Raw genomic sequence first — 19,774 nt, 5'->3', positions numbered from 1 at the left:
TGGAGCGCTTTGGGTGCTCAAGTTGACTGTAAATATGATATTTAATTTCATTAAAGAAAAAAAAAAGGTTTTGGACAATCTTTTTGATCTGTGCTTCTACAATGAGCTCTGAAGTTAAAAATCAGGATCTTTGACTAGAAATAGATCCAGTATAAAAACAACAGTTTGGGCAGATCCGTGTTGGGTGAACTCACGTTGACATAACAGAAGACCGAAAGTCCAAAGAAAAGTACAAAAATATCTGGAAGAAGGAGCACTAGAAAGGAAGAGAAGGACCAGGGGCTTAAGGAGCAGATGTGGAAGATCAAGTCTAAAGCGGTCCCAGTTTTTACAGCAGCATTAGGAGCTGCAGTGGCTCCAGCAGATTCCAGGCACAGAACGTCTCTGCACATAAGAGTGGGAACAGCTGTGCAGAATCATCAAACCCCTGGGCATCTGGTAGAGGAACCGAGCTTGAGGATCACAAACATAAACTCCAAGGAGTGAAAGAGAGCTTGTAGGGTAACAGGTGATTTTAAACTGGCTGTAGGTGTAAATGTGAGTGTGAATGATTTCTCTCTGTGTTAGCCCTGTGACAGACCGGTAACCTTTCTCCCTGTGACAGTCAGGAGCTCCAGCCCAACTCTTAATTGAATGAATGGAAGAAAATGGATATATAGGATTAAAAACATGAAAATCTACAACATTATTATGTTTGGATATTTTTTTGTATGCTTTAAACCTTTATTGAGCAAAACTTTAGCATCTTTTAGGAAGTCTGCACACGCCGACCAACAGGACTCTGCGTCAAACCATTAAAGGGCTTAAATTTCCAAAGCAAACATCTTAACAGGAGTAAACCAAGAAAATTACATTTTCAGAAGACCTTTTATTTTGAAAGTCCCTACAGGATGTTGTATGTCCTTGTTCCGTGAGCTTGTCGGCAGTAGGAGGAGAACAGGGACTGCGGTCATAAACAAACACACGCAGTGGAGTCGGTAGTGTCTGTGGGGCTGTGCAGGAGCACTGGCTGACTTTCAGGGAAGCTGACCTTCTCGACCGGCACCAAGAAACCAGACCGGCTGAAAAAACCCGAACACGAAGAGCGGATTGTCTCCCACTCTCCCTCCCTCCTCCCTTCCCTCGGAGTCGGCTTATGTGACACATTCACGTCCCGGCGGAGAAACGAGAGAAATATGACGGAGCTGAGGAAGCGAGGCGGAGGCGGAGCAGACCCTGACAGCGCCGATAATATCAGCGACAAGGTATGGTGCACCTGAGCGCGTGAAAAGATACCATTATCCGTGCGAGACCTCACCCTGGAAACGAGTCCGGCAGGTTGTCGGAGGCTGAGCCGGGCCGGCCGGGCTGTCAGGTTAGCAGGGGAGCTACATAAGCTAGTTAGTTAGCCGCTTGGCTGCTGTCCGGTAATCCCGAAACAACCGAGACACGGTCACGGAAACGGCTCCGTGCTTTGAAACCACCGTTTGCCTTTTCGGTGTGAGCTCCTCGTCCTTTTCAGTGGCTGTCAGCGGGACAATTTCACACTGTCACCGTGACACAGACTCATCAATGTCACTCCTGCAGGCTGGATTTGGATAATTGCATTACAGTAAACAAACACGCAGAGATCGGAGGGCCTTTAAGCTTCAGTTTACTTTGCTACTCAACACAAGTGATTTTAAAGATTGTTTTGCAGTGATTTGAGGCTCAGCTTGTTTATATTCATCATGTGATGTGATGGCTCCACTGATCCAAAAATCCCATTATATGAACTATACTGTATACTGTAGTGTAATAGAAATATAGATTTCTCCATTCATTGATCATCCTACCTGTGGTGTCCTCACTCACTTGGTTTGTGGCTTTACTACCAAGTAGTTTGCTTCTGCCCCAAATTCCTTAAAGTAGAATGAATTAGAATTTGAGGACAATGTGAAATTAATCTATGAAATAAATCTGATCTGTTCAAAAATTAAGGCAGCACTTACACTATAACACACAGCCGTTCAAACTTCAGAGATATCAGTGCAGTTAGGAAGACCAAGCGGTTGTGAATCAATTTCAGGTGCAGTGGTTTTGCAGATCATTGCTCTCTCTTCTCAGTCCTCCTGACGTTTTTTGTGTCCTTGTCCTTGCTTGTATCTTGAGACCGTAGCTGCAGCCCATTCATGTTGCACAGGTAGTCCAGGATGTGAACAGAGCTGCAGAAGAGTTTCATCCCAGCTGAAACAGAGGAGCAGTACAGAATGAGGTGTCTGCTTTACAACAACTCGCCTCTTTCAGAAAGCGTGCCCTCACAGCTTGCAGGATATCCAGTATCAGAAAAAGAGAGTCAGTCAAGGACTGTTTATGTTTCATTGAAGTGCCAGTGTGTGCACATTTTAGTCAAGAATCAACTCTTTTAAATATTTATCTTTGTTTATTATGAATGGAGAATTTCTTAGTGTTTCTTGAGGTTCTATCTTTTTACCTTAGCATGCCAGAAATGTGAAGCTATTTATTTTTTATATTTGATTTTTTGCCTTTCGTAACACATGTACTCCTGTGAAAAGAGAAAATAACCAGATAACTGACCAAAAAATGTAAAGTTTTTTTTCTTAACCCCCCGTTCTTTTTTTCCTCTATATGTTTAATAAATGATGAGAAATTCTGTTTTAGCACAAAAACTTGAGCTGTTTTTCTCTTCATTTTGAGACTCTGGTCAGACTGAGGTTAAAATAAACATTATTGATTATTGAGCTCTGCGGCTGTTTGAATACTGCTCTGTGCTACTGCTCAACACCCAACGTGTTCTTTATTTTGGGTCAATAAGAATCAGTTCCTCCTTTTTTTCTCTTGTTTTTTTCTTTTTGTCAGCTGGTTTTCCTTCTGTTGTATGTCACTTGTGATTTGTCAAAAATGTCTGAGCCCTTTGTGAGACTGGTGAGATTGTTTCAGTGTAGTTTGTTGCTCACAGGTGCGATTCCCAAACCTAAGAATTACTCATTTTCCTGGCAATGATGTGATCTAAAATTCATGCTAGGCCTGATATATAAGTCTGCTTAACATGTACATTTTTCTTGTTGTTTGACCCACCTGCAGTATTTCCAAAACATTGTTCAGAACTTCCACGTATAGCTTGTAGCCCGGTTTAGAGTCAAACTTGAGTTGCAAGCTTGAGTTAAGGAAATATTTGTCTTAAGGATAGTGATGTGAAGGTTACTTTGAAATCTAATAGGTTTATAGATCACTAGTTACGCTGTTCAAATGTAATAACCAATGTAATCAAAGTCATGTGACCTATTTGAATACGTGTAACTACACGTCTGTGTAGTGTTTAGTGTTTTAAACTGCACTGAAAGTGCTCGTGTCCAGCTGCCTTGGTGGTGGTTAGTTGGTAGCAGGCTTAAAGCAGTGCACGCTGATCTGATTTTACTGTCACTTGAGAAGAAGCGCAAATTCAAACAAGATCAGCCAAAACAAGATGGCCAGAGTTTGAGTATCAAATGAATGAAGCCTGTCTACACATAGAGACATCCTCTCTGTGACGGTGTCACAACAGCTTTGTTCACCTACATTATCCTGAAATCTTCTAAGATAAGGCGTTCCTGCACAGCAGAAAGCTGCAGAGGATGACAGGAACTGTTATGTTTCACATAACAAACTGAGTTTTCATTTCATTTTAAGACTTTTTTTTCCTTACTGAGTAAAACTGTTTATTCCTTAGTTTAATTTTTGTCAGTCATACATGTTGCTAGTTACTCTCAAACAGTGCTTCCAGATCAGGCTAATAAGTACTAATATTGTCACTGTTTCGTAGTTTGAGTGCCACAATTTTAGTGTAACAAATCAAGACATCTGTCTGTTGAGGCTTTAGATTATAACATTATGATTGTTTCACACGCACACACTTTGTCTGCTCCTGCAGGTATTACAGCTGTCTGAAGATTAGGTTTAGCATTTATTTTTTAAATTTTTACATTTTAACTATGTGAATAATGCCATCTGCAGCTCATGACTTCCCCTGCTTTGAATTTGAAATTTCAGCTGTTGCTAACCAGCTAGCCCTGGTGCTGACTTACTGTGTTGCCGCTGTGGTCGGAAATCATTCAGCAGGTTCTTGTCCCCCTGCTTGGACATGGACGTTACTTCTACTCCAGTGTCTCGTCCTGCAGCTTTTGCAGGGCAGTCCTTCTTTAGCTCTGGAGATCCAGACCTCTGAAACTAGAACTCACGCGGGCGGGAAACTGGTGCATTCAACGATAACTACCATCACCGTGTGGTGGAGTTGGAGTTCATCAACAAAGACTCACGAAATAGTGGGCGAAAAAAATATCACATGCACTTGCCCTCCTCCGCCACAAACTGAATCTCCATCTCAGTTAAACAGTTTGTAGTTGTTACGTATGTATGTCTGCTTAACCTTTACAAACTCAGTGTTCATATTAATCTGCAGACAAGTCAGCATTTTAATAAACTGTGAGATGTTTCTGAGATGATGCAGTCTCTGCAGTGGTGTGTCTGCTACGCAAATAGCCACTCAGCCACGGGGTAAGTGCAGCTCATGTTTGATTAGGAAGTCCAATTCCGGTGGCTTAAAATCTTCCAGTTTGAGTGTAAAGGAAGATGGATAGTGGGATCGGGATGTTTGATGATTCACAGGCAGCGCTTCCTGTTTTTGGAAACGAGCACTCGCCGTAACTTTTGTTGACAATCCCTAATTTCACTGTAATTAAATGGTTTGACCAATAGTTTACCAAATTTAAGGATACTGATTTATTTTTTTTGTTAAAATTTAGACCTGAAAATTTACAAACTGTTTTTTCTAAATAAGAATTGAAATGAAAAACACCCGTTCCTGGCTGTTTTCTCCGTTTCCTTGGCACGTATGAAAGATCTGCAGATGGTGACAAATAAAGTCCTCATCAGTCAAATTACACCACGTAAACGCTTTGGTTTCCTGCCTCTGTAAGGTAACTGTGAGGCGTTCCTAATAAGAAGCAGACGTGCAGATCCACTGGGTTTTAAAAGGAATGAGTCAGGCCTGTGTGTGTTTTGTTTTGGAGGTTAAAGGATCACTTTGCTGTCACACACCCTGCAGAAACACCCAAACAAAATGCCTTCACATGATCGGTGCTTTATGGAGTCAGCAAAAAGGTGTTTGTTTGGGGAAGCCACCCATATAGAGTATGTTTATGTATCCACAGCCTCTCTTTGTTCTCTCCAAAGCAAATATTTATTTTCAGTGGTTAGTAAGCAACACATACATCCTCAGTTGTGCTCAGTTCCGGTGTGGTCTTCGTTGTTTGCCATGCAGGACAGTTAGCAGCTGCTCAGGACTCCACATGATGGGTGACCTTGGCGGGCTGTCTGCTGGCCGGCTGGCCGTCCCCGAAGCCTGTGCAGCAGCAGTGGTGGCGGTAGCACCGGGACATTTAACGCTCTGCTGATTACAGCTTCATTTTTCTCAGCACTTGTTAGAAATGCTTTTGGACAGCAGGGCACTTTTTGCTCCTGCTTTCAGATAACTTTGTTTATTTAGTGTTTATTTATTTATTTAGTGCTTTCAACCTCTAACTTAATAAAGTAAATAAACAATAATGTCGTAATAACTCCATGGCATGATCGCAGACTTTGAATCTAGCAGCGGTTAGATGATCAGAATCATAAAATCGTACCTCAGACCACACATACGGTCTGGTGTAGCATGTGCTCACTGTGTTTGTGCCACGCTTACAGTTGAACATTTGAAGTTTAAAAAAAAAAAGATCTTAAATCACTCACATGATGTCAGAAAGTTTATTTATTTGCTAACATTTTAGCCTCTGAAGTATAGCTGATTTTGAAAGTCTCAAAAAACCCACAAACTAACAGAAGCTAAGTACAGGGATCTTCCAGGATTTTGGTGTTGTAAATGTTGGTTCTGGTACAGTTAAATCATCAGAGGACTAACAAGTCAAGCTAGTAGCCTAAAAGCATAACGTATCTAGGACTAGGATACTCACTATGGTGACTAATTTACTTGTCGTTTCTATGAGAGACAAAAATTAGGCTAGTCGACATAGAGAGCGGGAAAGTTGGGCAAAGCCACCTGGCACAACTGTATCTTTGATGTCTTGAGGCTTTGTGATATTTCTGCACGTGTAGCTGCAATTTTACACAAATAAACTAATACGTTCACCTGACTGGTATTTCTGGTCCAACTTATTATACGCTCGTCCAAGACTGGATTCAGACTTGACGACAGTTCTCTGTCAGAGTTGAGCCTTACAGTCAGATCAGGCTCAGGCGTTTTGCTGCAGCGCTCTTCCTGTTCGAAGGACATTTTTCCTCCCCGCTGTCTCCAACTGCTTGCTCATGGGGGATTAATTAGGGTTTCCTCTAATGTTACAGGATCTTTGCCTTGCAATAAAAAATAAAATGAAAAGGTGACAGTGTAACAGGCAGCCTCTTATTTCATCCATCCAGCAGTATTGATTTCTCTAATGAGCATTTCAGTTGCTCGCAGGCACCTCTGATTTCATGTGGCTCGCTCTGCGTCGTGCTGCAGCGCTGCTGACAGAGCTGCAGCTGGGGGAAAGCGCTACTTCAGATCAATATTTGTGGTGATTAGCTGAACTCTTTGCAGTACATATGGAGGGACGTGCTGAACTGTGCGAGCCCACAGTGGCGGACGCTTACCCACTGATCCTCCTACCTTTGACCAAAGCCTCGTGCTGCTGCTGTCTGCTGGTCAGGGTCTTAACATTGTGTATATACAGTGCGTTTGTTATGCAATTAAAGTTAGTCTTATGCTGTGTTAAATGTGGGTTTTTTTTTAGCCTTTACTGTCAATCCTATCTTGACATTCTCAGATACTTCTACATATCTCAAATCATCAATGCATCAAGCAAACACAGACCAGGAAGCTCCTTTTTATCTGCAGGAAACAGCGATTAATCAGCTCACTCTGAGGTGGCCTTGCATGTTATTGAGCAGTATACATCCTTTTAGATATTGAGCATTTAATTTACTTTACTTAAAAAAACATTTTGGTCTTTGTAATAGGATTGCTCTTGAGATTTTTACCATCTCACAAAGTATCACAGTATGAAAGTGGGAAACAGATTCTTTTCCAGTGTTTTTTTTTTAAATGTTCTATTACTATAAATAAGCAGAAACACACGGTGTCGTAGCCGTCATTTATTTTTTTACCACAGTATCTGCAAATCTAGTCCATAAATACTTAGGAAATTCAAGCCCATCTTCATTTACCAAAGCTGAAACATTGATTTCACTCTCATTTCTGCTCGTGTTTGGCAGTTAAATTTCTCACAGCTAATTGGTTAGAGAAGAAGGTTGGAATGAGATCTTGTGGTTTTATTTTGTACTTGTTTAGCCGTTCAGCCGTTTATTAAGGCTGGTAAAATAGTGCAAAATAACAGGCAAAGATGAAACTAAACAATAACTTAAACTGCATGACCTAAGATTAAAGCATGAAAAAACCTAGAAACATGACATGAACATAGCAGACAACCAGACAAGGAATGAGTGAAAACACAAAGGAGGTAATGAAGGGAAGTGGAAACACACGGAGAAACAGCTGACACAAATGAACATAACGTCACAGGGGAAGAGTAAAACTACACACACTGAACATATAAACACAAGACCTCTTCAAAATAAAACAGGAAACATAATGAGATGACATGACAACACAAACTCGACAACATAAGACACATGAAGGGCGAGTGAGACTTAAACACAGGGGAATCTAATAAACAATGAACTGTAACAGCAACCTTGGCATAATAGAAATGAACTTAGATAACCTAAAGAACTTAAACATAAACCATAAACATCAAAATATATTGATACTCAAAATGCTGGGTCACATGACCCAGGATCATAGCATCCACATGTTAAAATGTGTTTGCACAACTTAATAAGTCAGATGCATCTACACCTGGAAAGCACCCAAAGCCATAGAAGAAAGTGCTGTATGAGTGGGTGAATGTGGCTTGTAATAAAAGGTGCTTTTAGTCCTCAGAGTAGAAAAGAGCTGCACAAATACCATTTCATTTACCATCTTGTCCGGTCTTTTCCAGGATGGCAATGCTTCTTTCCTGAAGGTCATGAGGGGTCACTGAATATTCTGATCAGGATTCTTAAGTAGACGGTGCTTCTTCATCTAACATCATCTTTTGAAGCTGTGGCTTTTCAAAAAAACTTTACGTTGTGTTTTTTTACATTAAATTTGTCACCAGTTTAGCTCGAGATGTAAAATTATTCCCACATCCTTTAGTGGCTGCGCTAAAAACAGCAACAGCCAATGCAGCTGCTTCAAGTAGCTTTGAGATGAAAAAGTATGAGATGTGGTGCGAGCTGCTCGTCACTTGTCCCTCTTGTTAGATCTCCTCCTCCCTCCCTCTCCTCACACTTTTGCAGCAGAGGCATTAATATCCAGGAGGAGGACAAAGATGACAGTGGAGGAGAGCTGAGCTGCAAGGACGGCCAATGAGCTGCTGCTGCTTGTGGCTCTAGAAAAACATGGGCATACTGAACAAATGACATTTTGCATACACCACCTGCTGTGGTTGTTTTCCTGCTTCATCTTTCTCTCTTATCAGTTTGCACATGTTCACTTCTCATGATAACAGATACTCAGGATTAGTCTGACCCTTAGCGCAACTTGGACTGACATCACAGATATTTGCAGCATTGAAGGGTTTGACTGTGCAGTGATTACACAGCAGTTGGCTTGTGTTGCTGTATAAACAAAGGATTAACCGTGTTTGACACTTTCATTAAGAAGCTCGAATACGTTCATCTAGATTAGGGCCGTGAACAATGTTGAGGCCTGCTGCTCCATGGAAACGGTTTCTCAACTGTCGACAGGCTGACTCAGCTGCAGAAAATGCCACCAGTCTATGGTCGCTGGGCAAACATTGGTAAATGATAATGATGAAAGATCTTTTTCTAATGAAAAACAGCAGCAATAGTGTTTGCTGCTTATTTATATGGTTATACGGGTGACCACATTAACAGCCCCATGTTTTTATTCTTCAGCCTTGGCTACATATGAAGTGATTGACTTGCTGTGCATTGCTTTGCCCAGTAGTGAACAGCTTAATGTATTTACTAGTCGCTTGTGTCATTCGACAGTATTCTTCACTCCTGCTGCACAATTGTTTTTCAATTGCTCACCTTCAAGTTGAGAAACATTACCTGGCTACCTGCCTCGTTTTGCCTGTTATATTGCTACAAGTCCCCTTTAGACTCTGCTAGAGTGGCTTTGCGTGATTCACAGTTTGTAATAATCCTTATGTGTCCTGTACCAGGTCTTGGTGCAGCTCCTGATTGGCCGCCTCTCATAAACAGAAGGTTTAAACAGCAGGTGGGAGGGGCTTCTGTGCTCACAGCCAGAGCTCTCTGCCTGAGATGGCCATATCTTCAACATCATACACAGCCAAGGGTAGGAAAAGCTGTCTGAAACAAAGCATTACTAAACTACAGTGAAGAGAAGCATGGCAGGTTCTCTATAACTAAAACTGGAAATTTATGAGGTAGATAACAATATTATGATTATAACCCTAATATTATGAGGTAGATAACAAGTTATATTGTAATTTGATTTCAGATTATTCTCTATTCTCTTTGGTCTTCTCAGTACTGAAAACATGATTTATTTATTTTTTGAAAATCACAATCAAAAACATGTTTCTGCATTTAAAAATGAACAAATAGTTTGGTATCAGACAGAACTGTTACTGTTTCCATCTTCACTCTGAAGTTTCTTTGATTCCAACAGATTTCCACGGGGGAGGGAATTAGAATTTATTACACTGTGCACTAGTCTATGGTGTGTCTGCCCAAATCTAATTTTATTGTGAAGTCATCTGAGGCTTTAGGAGTGCAGTGGAGTGAAAGTAAAAGCAGCTCAGTGTTTTCTAGTGTTAGTGATTCTGCTGCGGGGATGCCAAACGAGGAGTGGGGATTAAAATACTCCTGTTGTAGCGCACAATTCAAGGGAAAAAGCTTGACAACAACATTAATCTCATTGTGGTAGTGATTAGGTAATTATTAGTTTTTTCACAAAGCTCATTGGGTTGATTGGTTTTTAATTGGTGTCAGAATGACTGAAAAATTGGCCAGCTTGTTGACATGGACCGTTTTATAGCTGTCCACCCAGACACGAGCAAATTGAATAGAAAAACAATGCAGTTCATGTTTTTTATATGAATTTTCCTGCTATTTCTGGCCATTAGAGAAATTAACTATATTTAATGTTTGAGTAAATTTAAGACCCAGTCTAATTTTCTACTGGGGGAAGGCTAATACCTCTTCGGTGAGCGTTAGCATATTTTTATATTTGAAACACTGTGAGGGATACCGGGAAGGAACCTAACTAACAGTATTTGGGTTGTGTAGAATAACCATGCCTGTGGTGGCGTGTAATCAAACATGATAACTGCTCTTATTGCTTTGTGATGGTTACTTCTATGTGACAGGAAATTGTTAAATTAGACAGTCTGATGTGCGTCAGCTTCAGTAGTTTGAGCTTGCTGATAATTCCTTGGTTGAGAACTGAATGAGTCTTATTGTCACTTCACCGCCAAGCCAATGTTCCAGAGATCCGGTTTTAAACAGTGATGTTTTTATTTCCCTTTTTAGTCAAGATTTGTAAGCTACCCTGCCAGGTAGGCAGTGTTTCAGTCTCCTCATTAAAACCTGAGTGGATTTCTACAATTACACCTCTCCTGCCACGAACGGCAACTTAAAGTGAACCCTGAGCCTGCTCCCACTTTCAGTGCTTTCTCAGTTAATTACATCTGGCCACGATCAGGGACCTCATTTCTAAACGAATACCTCTGGCTTAACCCTGATGGCCCTGCTAACCATATTTAGCAGCGTTTGAATAAAAACAACCATGAAAGGCAAAAAAATGTCTAAGAACATCACTGAGCTGCTCGCGTGGATAGGACATCCTAATCCCCAGATGGATGTGTGAGCTGACTTTAAAAATAGCTTCTTTTTGGGAGAAGCACGTCTCCGCTCACCTCTTTGTTATAAGACAGACCATGACTGATGTTGACGAGAGCAAAAGGGCTTCTAGGATGTCACTTAGAGGAGTTTTCCACATTGAGGCTGCTAAATCTGGAAATGCATTATGTTCTCTCAGTTTGTTCTTACTGACTCAGTAAATTGTAAATGAGGGCTAACTCCCAAAACAAAGCTTCCCAGGAAGTCTGTTATATTTTTTTCCCTGCAGTGTAGAGGCAGCGGCCGTGTGACTGTGGGTGCTGCTCACTGAGTTTAAATCCAGATTAAAGATTCATTATCAGCTGTAAAGATGTTTGCTTCAGGGCAGAAGCCTGTTAACCTCGCAGCACCAGGTGTAGACTTTCAGCTCTCTGCTGCCAAGCCAGTAAGGCTCCTGAGATTGTAAACAAGCCTTTAAGGGAAATTTCACTTATTATCTTGGTTTAGAAATGTCGTGTTCAGGTCAGGAAAACAAATTACTTCATAGAAATGTAGAATTTGTGGAGTTAAGTGTACTTTTGTGAACATTTCTGTATGTTATAGTAAATGCAAAATGTTTACAGTAGTGTCCAAAATTCTTGAATCACCATTAGGCTTCAGTGAGCAGTAGAGGAATCAACTGAAAGGCGAGATGCATCTGTCAGGTCTTTGCTAGATTTTTCCTGTTTCTTTCAGATGGTGTTCATCTGACGTAGCAAGTTTTTTAGACCTGCTGCTTCTTCTTTTTCCCCTCATTTGTCCAACTTCATCAAATTGTTTTTAAAAGGCCCGCTGCACACCGTGCTGAGATATGCTGAGTTTTAGACTGATAATGTATTTTTGCAGCAGGCCTAAAGATACAGTTTAAAATTGGTTATTGGCTAAGTTTTCTCTTATTTGTAGACAGCACTGGTTCATCTTTGAGTCAGATGTCTTTCTTATGCTTGAATGGTTCAATCAGCTTAAAAAAAAAATGTCTTTGAAAATTCTCATCTACAGAGACTGAACTGGAAATGAGTGAAAAAGCAGCCACACAAAAGCTCTCTCAAAAGCCTGGAAAACTGTTGCACAAGACCAGTGGGAAAAAAATACAAGTCTGACTCCTTTGAAACAAAATGTAAAGAAGTGGGTGGTGGCTCAAGAATTTTGCACAGTATAATAATCTTAATCTCTGTGACATTTTCACAATCCTAATCTGGACCAATCACGTAATCACAGCCAAAGTCACGAGATGGGGGGAAAATCTGATGCCGTCGTAAACGTAAAAACTAGCCTAACAGTGAGTGACATGCTGTGAAGTGTCACAACTGTAGTTCAAACTATGGAGAGAAATGCGTTAGTAAAAGCTTAGTTACCTATGGTAACGAAGAAATTGTTAGTGAGATGTATGTAATTTATTAATGTATAATCCTGTTTGACCGATCCAGCCTCAGAGGACACAAACACCAAGTCTGCACTGTCTCTGTCCTCCCCTGTCGAGGCCAAACTGACCTAATTAAAGTGCCGTCTGCTCAGCCTCGTGTTGATGTTCTTAGTTTAGACCTGACTCCTGCAGCGTTTAGCTGTTTACCCATTTCAGGAGCTCTGTGTAACTCTTTCATGATGAGAAGTTAGAGATTACATTTTTTTCTTTTCAGTTATAACCACAAGTACACTGCTCTTCTACCTGGTCGTTTATTCTAGACTTACCGGTCTGTCAGGTGCAGACTTGCTCTATCTTAAGTCAGTATTTGAATATCTCTGTGTTCTCGGCAGGAGGCTGATGGCGATGACAGGTTGGGCCTGGCAGGTGACGCAGAGGGAGAATGTGATGGCGACTCCAAAGCAGACACTCCAGATTATCCTCTCTCCACAGCAGACACAGACAACACTCCAGAATGCCTCAACAAAGCTCTGGAGGGGCTGCCGCCCAGGTAAACAGTCCTCAAACGCAGAAACCCACATGCCAGAAAACATTTGTGCCCAAAGTGTGCCTTTTTGATATCCGTGCTTATAAATGACTCACAATCCCGCCGCTGAGCTGGAATGCAGAACCACAGGGGTATGATAATGTTAACACGTAGCCAAACTAGTTTGAATCTCCGCATGAGAGTCCATCGTAGCTCAACAAGCTTTGTCCGAGATGGTAGCAATTCATTAAAAATGAATGAATAGTGTTCTATTGTTTAACTGTAAGAGTCTGTTTATGGTCTGTCAGAAGTAGTTATAACAGTGCAGATGCTCTCTGGGAAGATATTTGGAGGGCTGCAGTTGGTTGTTGGCATAGTTACAAATAGTTACAAAGTTACAAAGCAAATAAGTTCAAAGCAAGTGAGGGTTTTTATTAATAGTATGGATAAATGTTACTAGTTCACTACACAGTTATTATGCTTATGTTCAGCTTTATATTCTTATGTTTGGACTGTTCAAAACAGTCCTTTTCTTTCTTTGTTGTTTTTTTTTTAAATAAGAAGCCCCTCACTCCTCTGTCTCAGGTTGTTTAACCTCCCTTCAGGTTTCCTTTAAGCCCACCTTCTGAGAGCAGCTCGTAGGGTTGGAACCAGAGATGACCACATTAGGGATGTCCACTCTGTGATAACATATAGAGGCAAGAGCAATAAAAACTAGGCTAGCTCAACTGAAGTCTGAGGTTTTGGCTCTCAGGGATTACTTATACATGAATGTATTTTGCCTTTTTTAATATTCACCATTGTATTCAGTGTATATCTGCCAGAAAAAGGAAAAAACTGAATAATTGTACTTTTAATACTCGTACCCCTGCCTTTTAAAATAGTCATTCATATTTTATAAATGTACAAAACCAGATAATTTGACAAATATAACATAAGAATAGTTATTATTTTGAATATTTTCAGGTGGCTCTTAAATACACACATATACTAACAGTGTTCATCTTCCTCCATTAGATTATGTTCAGTTTTGACTTTAAAAAAAAAATACTTGAAATAACCATTAAGTTATTTGATTATTAAGTATAAAGTATAGATATCCCTGTGTATACAGTGTAAATATAACAGATCAACAGATCAATATAAAGATCAAATTCATTCTAAGTGCAGTGAATCGTTTGCATGTTGACTGTTCTGCTGTTCGTTGACACAGTTTAAAGATTTCTAAGTGCGGCTCAGGTGACCTGATGAAACCTGACGTGCATTTTAAATGTTCTTCTGCTGTAATGTTCAGCTGTAAGAGGCAGTTTTCCCTCTGAGTTATGAGAGCACCTCAGTGAGGTGATTGTTTACCTTTCTGGTATAAATGTAGGTTAATTTGAGCAGAAATAAATTCTTACTGTTTGAACATGCTCTTATTAATGCAGTGACAGTGAATTTGCATATTTCAAAGAACTCACACGGCGGCTCCAAGAGTTCAATAAATTAATTTGTGACTGCTGATAATTTTAATTTGACTATCTATCGACATGTAATCCAGAGAGATAAATTATATTTATGAGTTGGGACTCTTTTATTCAAAGCGAGTGGCAGAAGCGATGGCACAGACGTCACAAGGTTTGCATACGCCTACAGTGATTATGTTATAATATATGCAAATAAACAAACACAGCACTGAGATGGCTTTTAGATTTAAAAACTAACCAAGCGGTGAGGCTTGCCAGTAAAAATAATGCAGATTATCTTTTTTGTTGGTACTCATGTAAATGGTATGCACTCTGGTACAATGAAGCAGATGGAGCACTGCTTTCTGTTTGGTAAGGAAGAAAATGTGATTTTATTTTTATATACAGGTCGTGTATACAGTATAAACCTCTGTAAATAAGCAGGAGAAATACCTTAATATATAATAATATTTTGTGATAATACTCTTTATTTATGGGCTAATGTGGTGTATTTCGAGGTAAGACACTAAATCCTGGTGAAGTCTGGGAAATGCATTGAAAGCTGGACTTTACCCCTGTAATCAGTAAAGGAGCCACTGATATATAGTTCTTGCACTATGAAAATTCCTTGAACCAGGAGCTCAATGCTGTTTCACATTACACTTTGAACAGGTTTGAGTCCTCAGCTCCTGAAACAGGTCAGCTTTATGGTCATTTGGTCACATTTCAGTAGAATTTACAGTGTTTGTGTAACACTTTCAACACAGCGCAGGTCTAAACTTAAAGCAGGCTTGCTCAACATTTAGACTGTGTTTTGTGCATCTCTGGGAGTTGCTTCATCCATGTGAGTGGCCCTAAACAGCAGAGAGATGCATAGCGTTTGATTTCACAAACTCCCTTTGCTCAGCGGCAGCACCACACACCCTACTGTTACACTTCGTGTGCCTGGGAGCAGGTGATGCAAATTGTGTAATCGGAGAGCACATTATACTTTACCACTGAAATATATTTAGTGACTCATCATTTTGTGAGTTTGTGAGAAGAATGAAATCTGCATTTGATTTTCTAATGGAATATTCTTCTCGCTCTTATTTTGAAAGTTCAGTAGCTGCTTTCCGTTCATTGGCCACGTTGCTGTTTTGGTGGTGTTCAGTATAATTCAGTAGTCCATGTTTTCTCTGGAAATGCACAGAAGAACCTGCAGCAGGAGGAGAGCTCACGCATGAACACAGCATCCGGGCAGAACATGGACTGCTGTAGTCCAAGATGGTGGAGTTCATCACTGGAGAGCAGCTGTCTTTATTTGTTTCATTCTGGTGGACCTGGCACATAAAACATGTGCAAATAAGTCGTTTTTTAAAAACTACACAGGTGTTTTCCAAGCAGACTCAGAGTGGACTTAAACATTACTATGACAGTTAAAACCAGTCGTTCATGGAGTCTGCAGAGTGAATGATTGTTTGAATGAGTTTCATAGAGCTGGTGCAAACACTGCTTATTGCTGTGTTTGTGAGTGAAACAAGTATTTTGTAGGTTTAATTATCGTGTGCGCTGCGGCAGTCCCTGCCACTGTCTTGGGTTTGTCTGGATGAAGTTGTCACTGAATGTTTGAATGACAAAACTCATTGCTTTAAAACATTAATGAAGTTGGCAAAGCTACATATCCCATGTCTGACATGGTCTTTATATACAGATGAGGAGTGGAGGATGTGACCAATGAAGGCCAGGTCACAGGGCTTAAAGGCTCACGAGGGGAGAAGCGACTAATCCCTGCAGACTGACCGTTGGAGCCACTGTGCTGCAGAGAGAGAAGGAAAGGACAGGAGCAATGAAGGGAGACGAGATATTCAGAGAAGACTCAGATGGAGGGAGGGGCAACGAGCAGTAGAGTGAATAGAGAGCAGACATATGGGCTGAGCAGAATGACACGGCAGAGAAGGATGGACTCGAAGGTGAAAAGAGAGGGAAGGGATGTAAATGCAGACAGCGTGATGGTGCATGGAGTGTGAGCACAGCGCAGACTGGAAACAGCAGCAGCTTTTTTTCATGATGCAGCTGTTTTTCAGCTCCATTCATACGGCGGGCAGCAGGCTCTCTGCCCTGCGTGGCTGCTGTGCAGCTACCTGATAACTGCTTTAAAAAAGGACCCGGCTTCTTTCCATAATTGCAATCATGCAGTGCAGGTAGTGCTGGTAAAATTGTGTCGTTAGGCCTTAAAGACCAATTACCACTAAGCCTTAGCCTAAGCTACTACTCGCAAACAACATATGCTAAACATCTTTATGCACTATTAAAAGCAGGCCTTATTTGGGCCAACTCATTCACCACATGAGTGCAGATGTTACAGCAAAAGTCATAATCCCTGGAGCTGTAGGCAGTAGCTCAGTAAACTGCACTTTATGAACTTAAAATGTCAGTAAATGCATGTAGATGACAGTGAGGTGTCAGGGTGAGCTTGAGATCCTGATCAGGGGCTGTTTTTGACCATAAAGCTTGGTCCCTGCACGCCAGCAGTCAGATGGGGTGAAGAGAGCCCCAGGCGGCAGTGAACTTGGACGCCATGATGTTAGGCATAAGCGAGGACTGAAAGCCAAAGCAGACGGTCAACTGCAGCCTGGGAGAGTACCCCTGAGTGATAAATAATTTTATAATTTTATCCTGAATATTTTGTTTGAAATGATCAGATGTCAGTATTGTCATTTTCCATCCTTGGTAAACTGATATACAAACAAGTCATCATGAAAATTCCTGCACAGCACCTCGATATTCTTAAGAAGCAAACTGTGGACTGTCATCTTTTTCCTCCTTTGACTTTCAAACCAGTGGAATTTCATTCATTTTGAATGAAAACTCAAAACATCTTTAGTGACTTATTATATATATTATTATTAATTCTGTATAATATATTATTAATTTTAGTTCTAATTTCTAATCTCCACAGATGGAAGAACTACTGGATACGAGGAGTTCTGTCTTTAGCCATGATTTCTGGCTTCTTCCTCATCATCTATATGGGACCTATTGCTCTTATACTTGTGGTAAGTGTCTTCTTTGGGGGTTTTTTTGGATGTAAAAAGAATAAATTTATGTTCTGTACCGTTTTTGTAAAAACACAGAATGAAGCTCATAGTTTGAATCTGTTGCTCGTGGCTGAACTTTGTTCTCATGTTTCCGCTTTGCTCCCATCATCTGACCCAGGTCATGTCTGTCCAAATCAAGTGCTTCCAAGAAATTATCACCATTGGCTACAGAGTTTACCATTCCTATGACCTGCCATGGTTCAGGACACTAAGCTGGTAAGGAAAATTGGTTTCACAGAAAAAGAACTGATACTTCAGATGTATTTTGACCAGAGGGTTCCTCTTAAATGGATAGCTTGTTTTCTTTGAAGAGGGGTTGCCTGACGTCTTTATCCAGTAGTCAGTGCAGTGCCCAGACTTGATGTTTGTGGACACGTCACTAAACCTTAAAAGGCCCATTGATTGGTAAACTGTATGTAGTTATTTGCAAAAATGTAACATGCACACAGCCACAGTGACATCGTCCACGTAAAGCCGTGAGTGAAGTGTTTACACTGTCGCCATGTTTGTGTTTGAGAGTTAGATTGGGACAGTGCACATTCATTCACTAGTTTACTGTTGAGCTGAAGGGTTCCTATAGACTTCTATTGCAGCTCGAGGAGTCGCCCCCTGCAGGCCATCAGGGGAAATACATGTCAAAGACATTGTTTATTTACAGTCTGTTAACCGGCTAATAACAGTTTTTATTGATCTAGAGATAACATACATGCTTGTTTTATAGCCTCGAAGTGGACAGCACATGTGCTTTAACTTGTTTTGGGAATAAGCAAAAGAATAATAACAGCAGGATTTTGAAATTCACCGATTGTCACGTGAGAAGTATTTTTAATCTTTTGTTCTTGATCAGATGGCTTCCAGTTCATGTCATACTTTCACCACTTTTATGCAGTTTTACATAAACAAAATACTCCCAGATGTTTCTCCTTTAATAAAAACCAGTAAGTGCTATGTAGAAAAACAGGTTTTTGTGTCCCCAAGTAGTGTATTGAGGATTAAGGACTATTAGTACACTCAACATTATCAAAGGAAAAATAAATTCCAAAACTCAAATACCGAAGCCCCCAGGCCATCTGAATGTTAGCTCTATATTCATACTGAGCTGTCTTTCTGGTATGTAAGGAGATTTAATAAAGTCCCATTTTAAGCCAGCAATTTTTGTGGCATCCACACATCATTAAACTCTGCTGTGCTGTCAGAAAAACGCTGAGTCAAGCCAGCTTCTTCTGCAGTTACTTTCTCTGTCTGTGCAACGCCTCCTTTCCCCCATGACGACTACTTTGCTCCTATTTTTGTTGCAGTGTTTTTTGTTGTTACTTTGCATACGCAGCACACACTCCCACGGGATGCGACATTGCAGCCGAGAGCAAAGATCACTGCCATGCTGGAAGTAAATGAAAGCTAATTGAAACTTGCCCCTTGCATCAAAGCCATCCCTCATAACAACATGCACGACCAAACAGTGCAGGTCAATGTACAGTGGGCAAGAAACACTGGTAGACACACAAACCCTCTGACCCACATGGGCAACAATCCCTGAAACATACTGAGGAAACAGATATCAAGGCATGAATGTAAAGGAAAACTAATTCCCTTTGTTTTCTGCCTCAGGTACTTTCTGATTTGTGTCAACTACTTCTTCTATGGAGAAACTGTTGCAGATTACTTTGGGGCTCTGGTGCAGAGGGAGGAGCCTCTGCAGTTCCTGGCTCGATATCACCGCTTCATCTCCTTCGCGTTGTACCTCGCAGGTGAGTCTCGCCTTCGAGACAATACAGCTGTTGTATCTCCATAAACACACATGCTCTTTGGCCCTTTGTCTCTCACTCACGTTTTCCTTACGGGAGTGGATTAGGTTTCACAAGACGCAGCTTTTACTCAGTAGAGTTCAGTTACAAATAACATTACAGGGGAAATAAATTGAACAAAAGCAGAAACAAAGCCCTCGGGGAGCTTCTTGGTATAAACAGACTAAACTGATTTACAGTGACACAGCTTTTTCTTTGGTGCTTACATTTACTGATAGGACTGTTTATTGCTGCCGGATGTGCCGTAAAAGCACAAATATTGAGGTGTGGCTTTTATCAGCATACTGTCTCCATACATTTCGGGTAAAGAGAAACAGCAACTAACCAAAAACGCCAAGTGTATAATTGTAGTTTTCTTTTGGAAACCGCTAGTGATCTTAGATTCAAATCATTTTAATAAATTGCTGAACATAAATTCATTTATCAATATATGTTACAGTTTTTTTTTCCCTGTTTGTACTGGGCTACCATGAGCTGGGGAACTTTACAAATTTGCATCAGTTGTGGAGATCAGCTGTGAACTTAATCCCATGCAAATGTGTCACATTTATAATTTGTAAAATAAAAAGTTGCCACAAATTTGACCACTGTTT

General features: G+C 40.6%; 1 protein-coding gene across 1 annotated transcript in view; it reads left to right on the top strand.

Moving 5' to 3' along the window:
- Nucleotides 1–908: 908 nt before the first annotated feature.
- The window catches only part of cds1 (CDP-diacylglycerol synthase (phosphatidate cytidylyltransferase) 1), a 30,880-nt gene continuing 12,014 nt past the window's right edge, over nucleotides 909–19,774 (top strand). The window contains exons 1-5 of the mRNA XM_063490743.1: nucleotides 909–1,244; nucleotides 12,718–12,875; nucleotides 17,238–17,334; nucleotides 17,495–17,592; nucleotides 18,985–19,124. Of these exons, the coding sequence (XP_063346813.1) occupies nucleotides 1,176–1,244; nucleotides 12,718–12,875; nucleotides 17,238–17,334; nucleotides 17,495–17,592; nucleotides 18,985–19,124 (562 nt within the window). The 5' untranslated portion in view covers nucleotides 909–1,175. The remainder of the gene's footprint in view (nucleotides 1,245–12,717; nucleotides 12,876–17,237; nucleotides 17,335–17,494; nucleotides 17,593–18,984; nucleotides 19,125–19,774) is intronic.

The sequence above is a fragment of the Pelmatolapia mariae genome, linkage group LG12, assembly GCF_036321145.2.
Source record: "Pelmatolapia mariae isolate MD_Pm_ZW linkage group LG12, Pm_UMD_F_2, whole genome shotgun sequence".
NCBI classification, from domain to species: Eukaryota; Metazoa; Chordata; class Actinopteri; order Cichliformes; family Cichlidae; genus Pelmatolapia; species Pelmatolapia mariae.
This window is presented reverse-complemented; position numbering and strand designations above follow the sequence as displayed.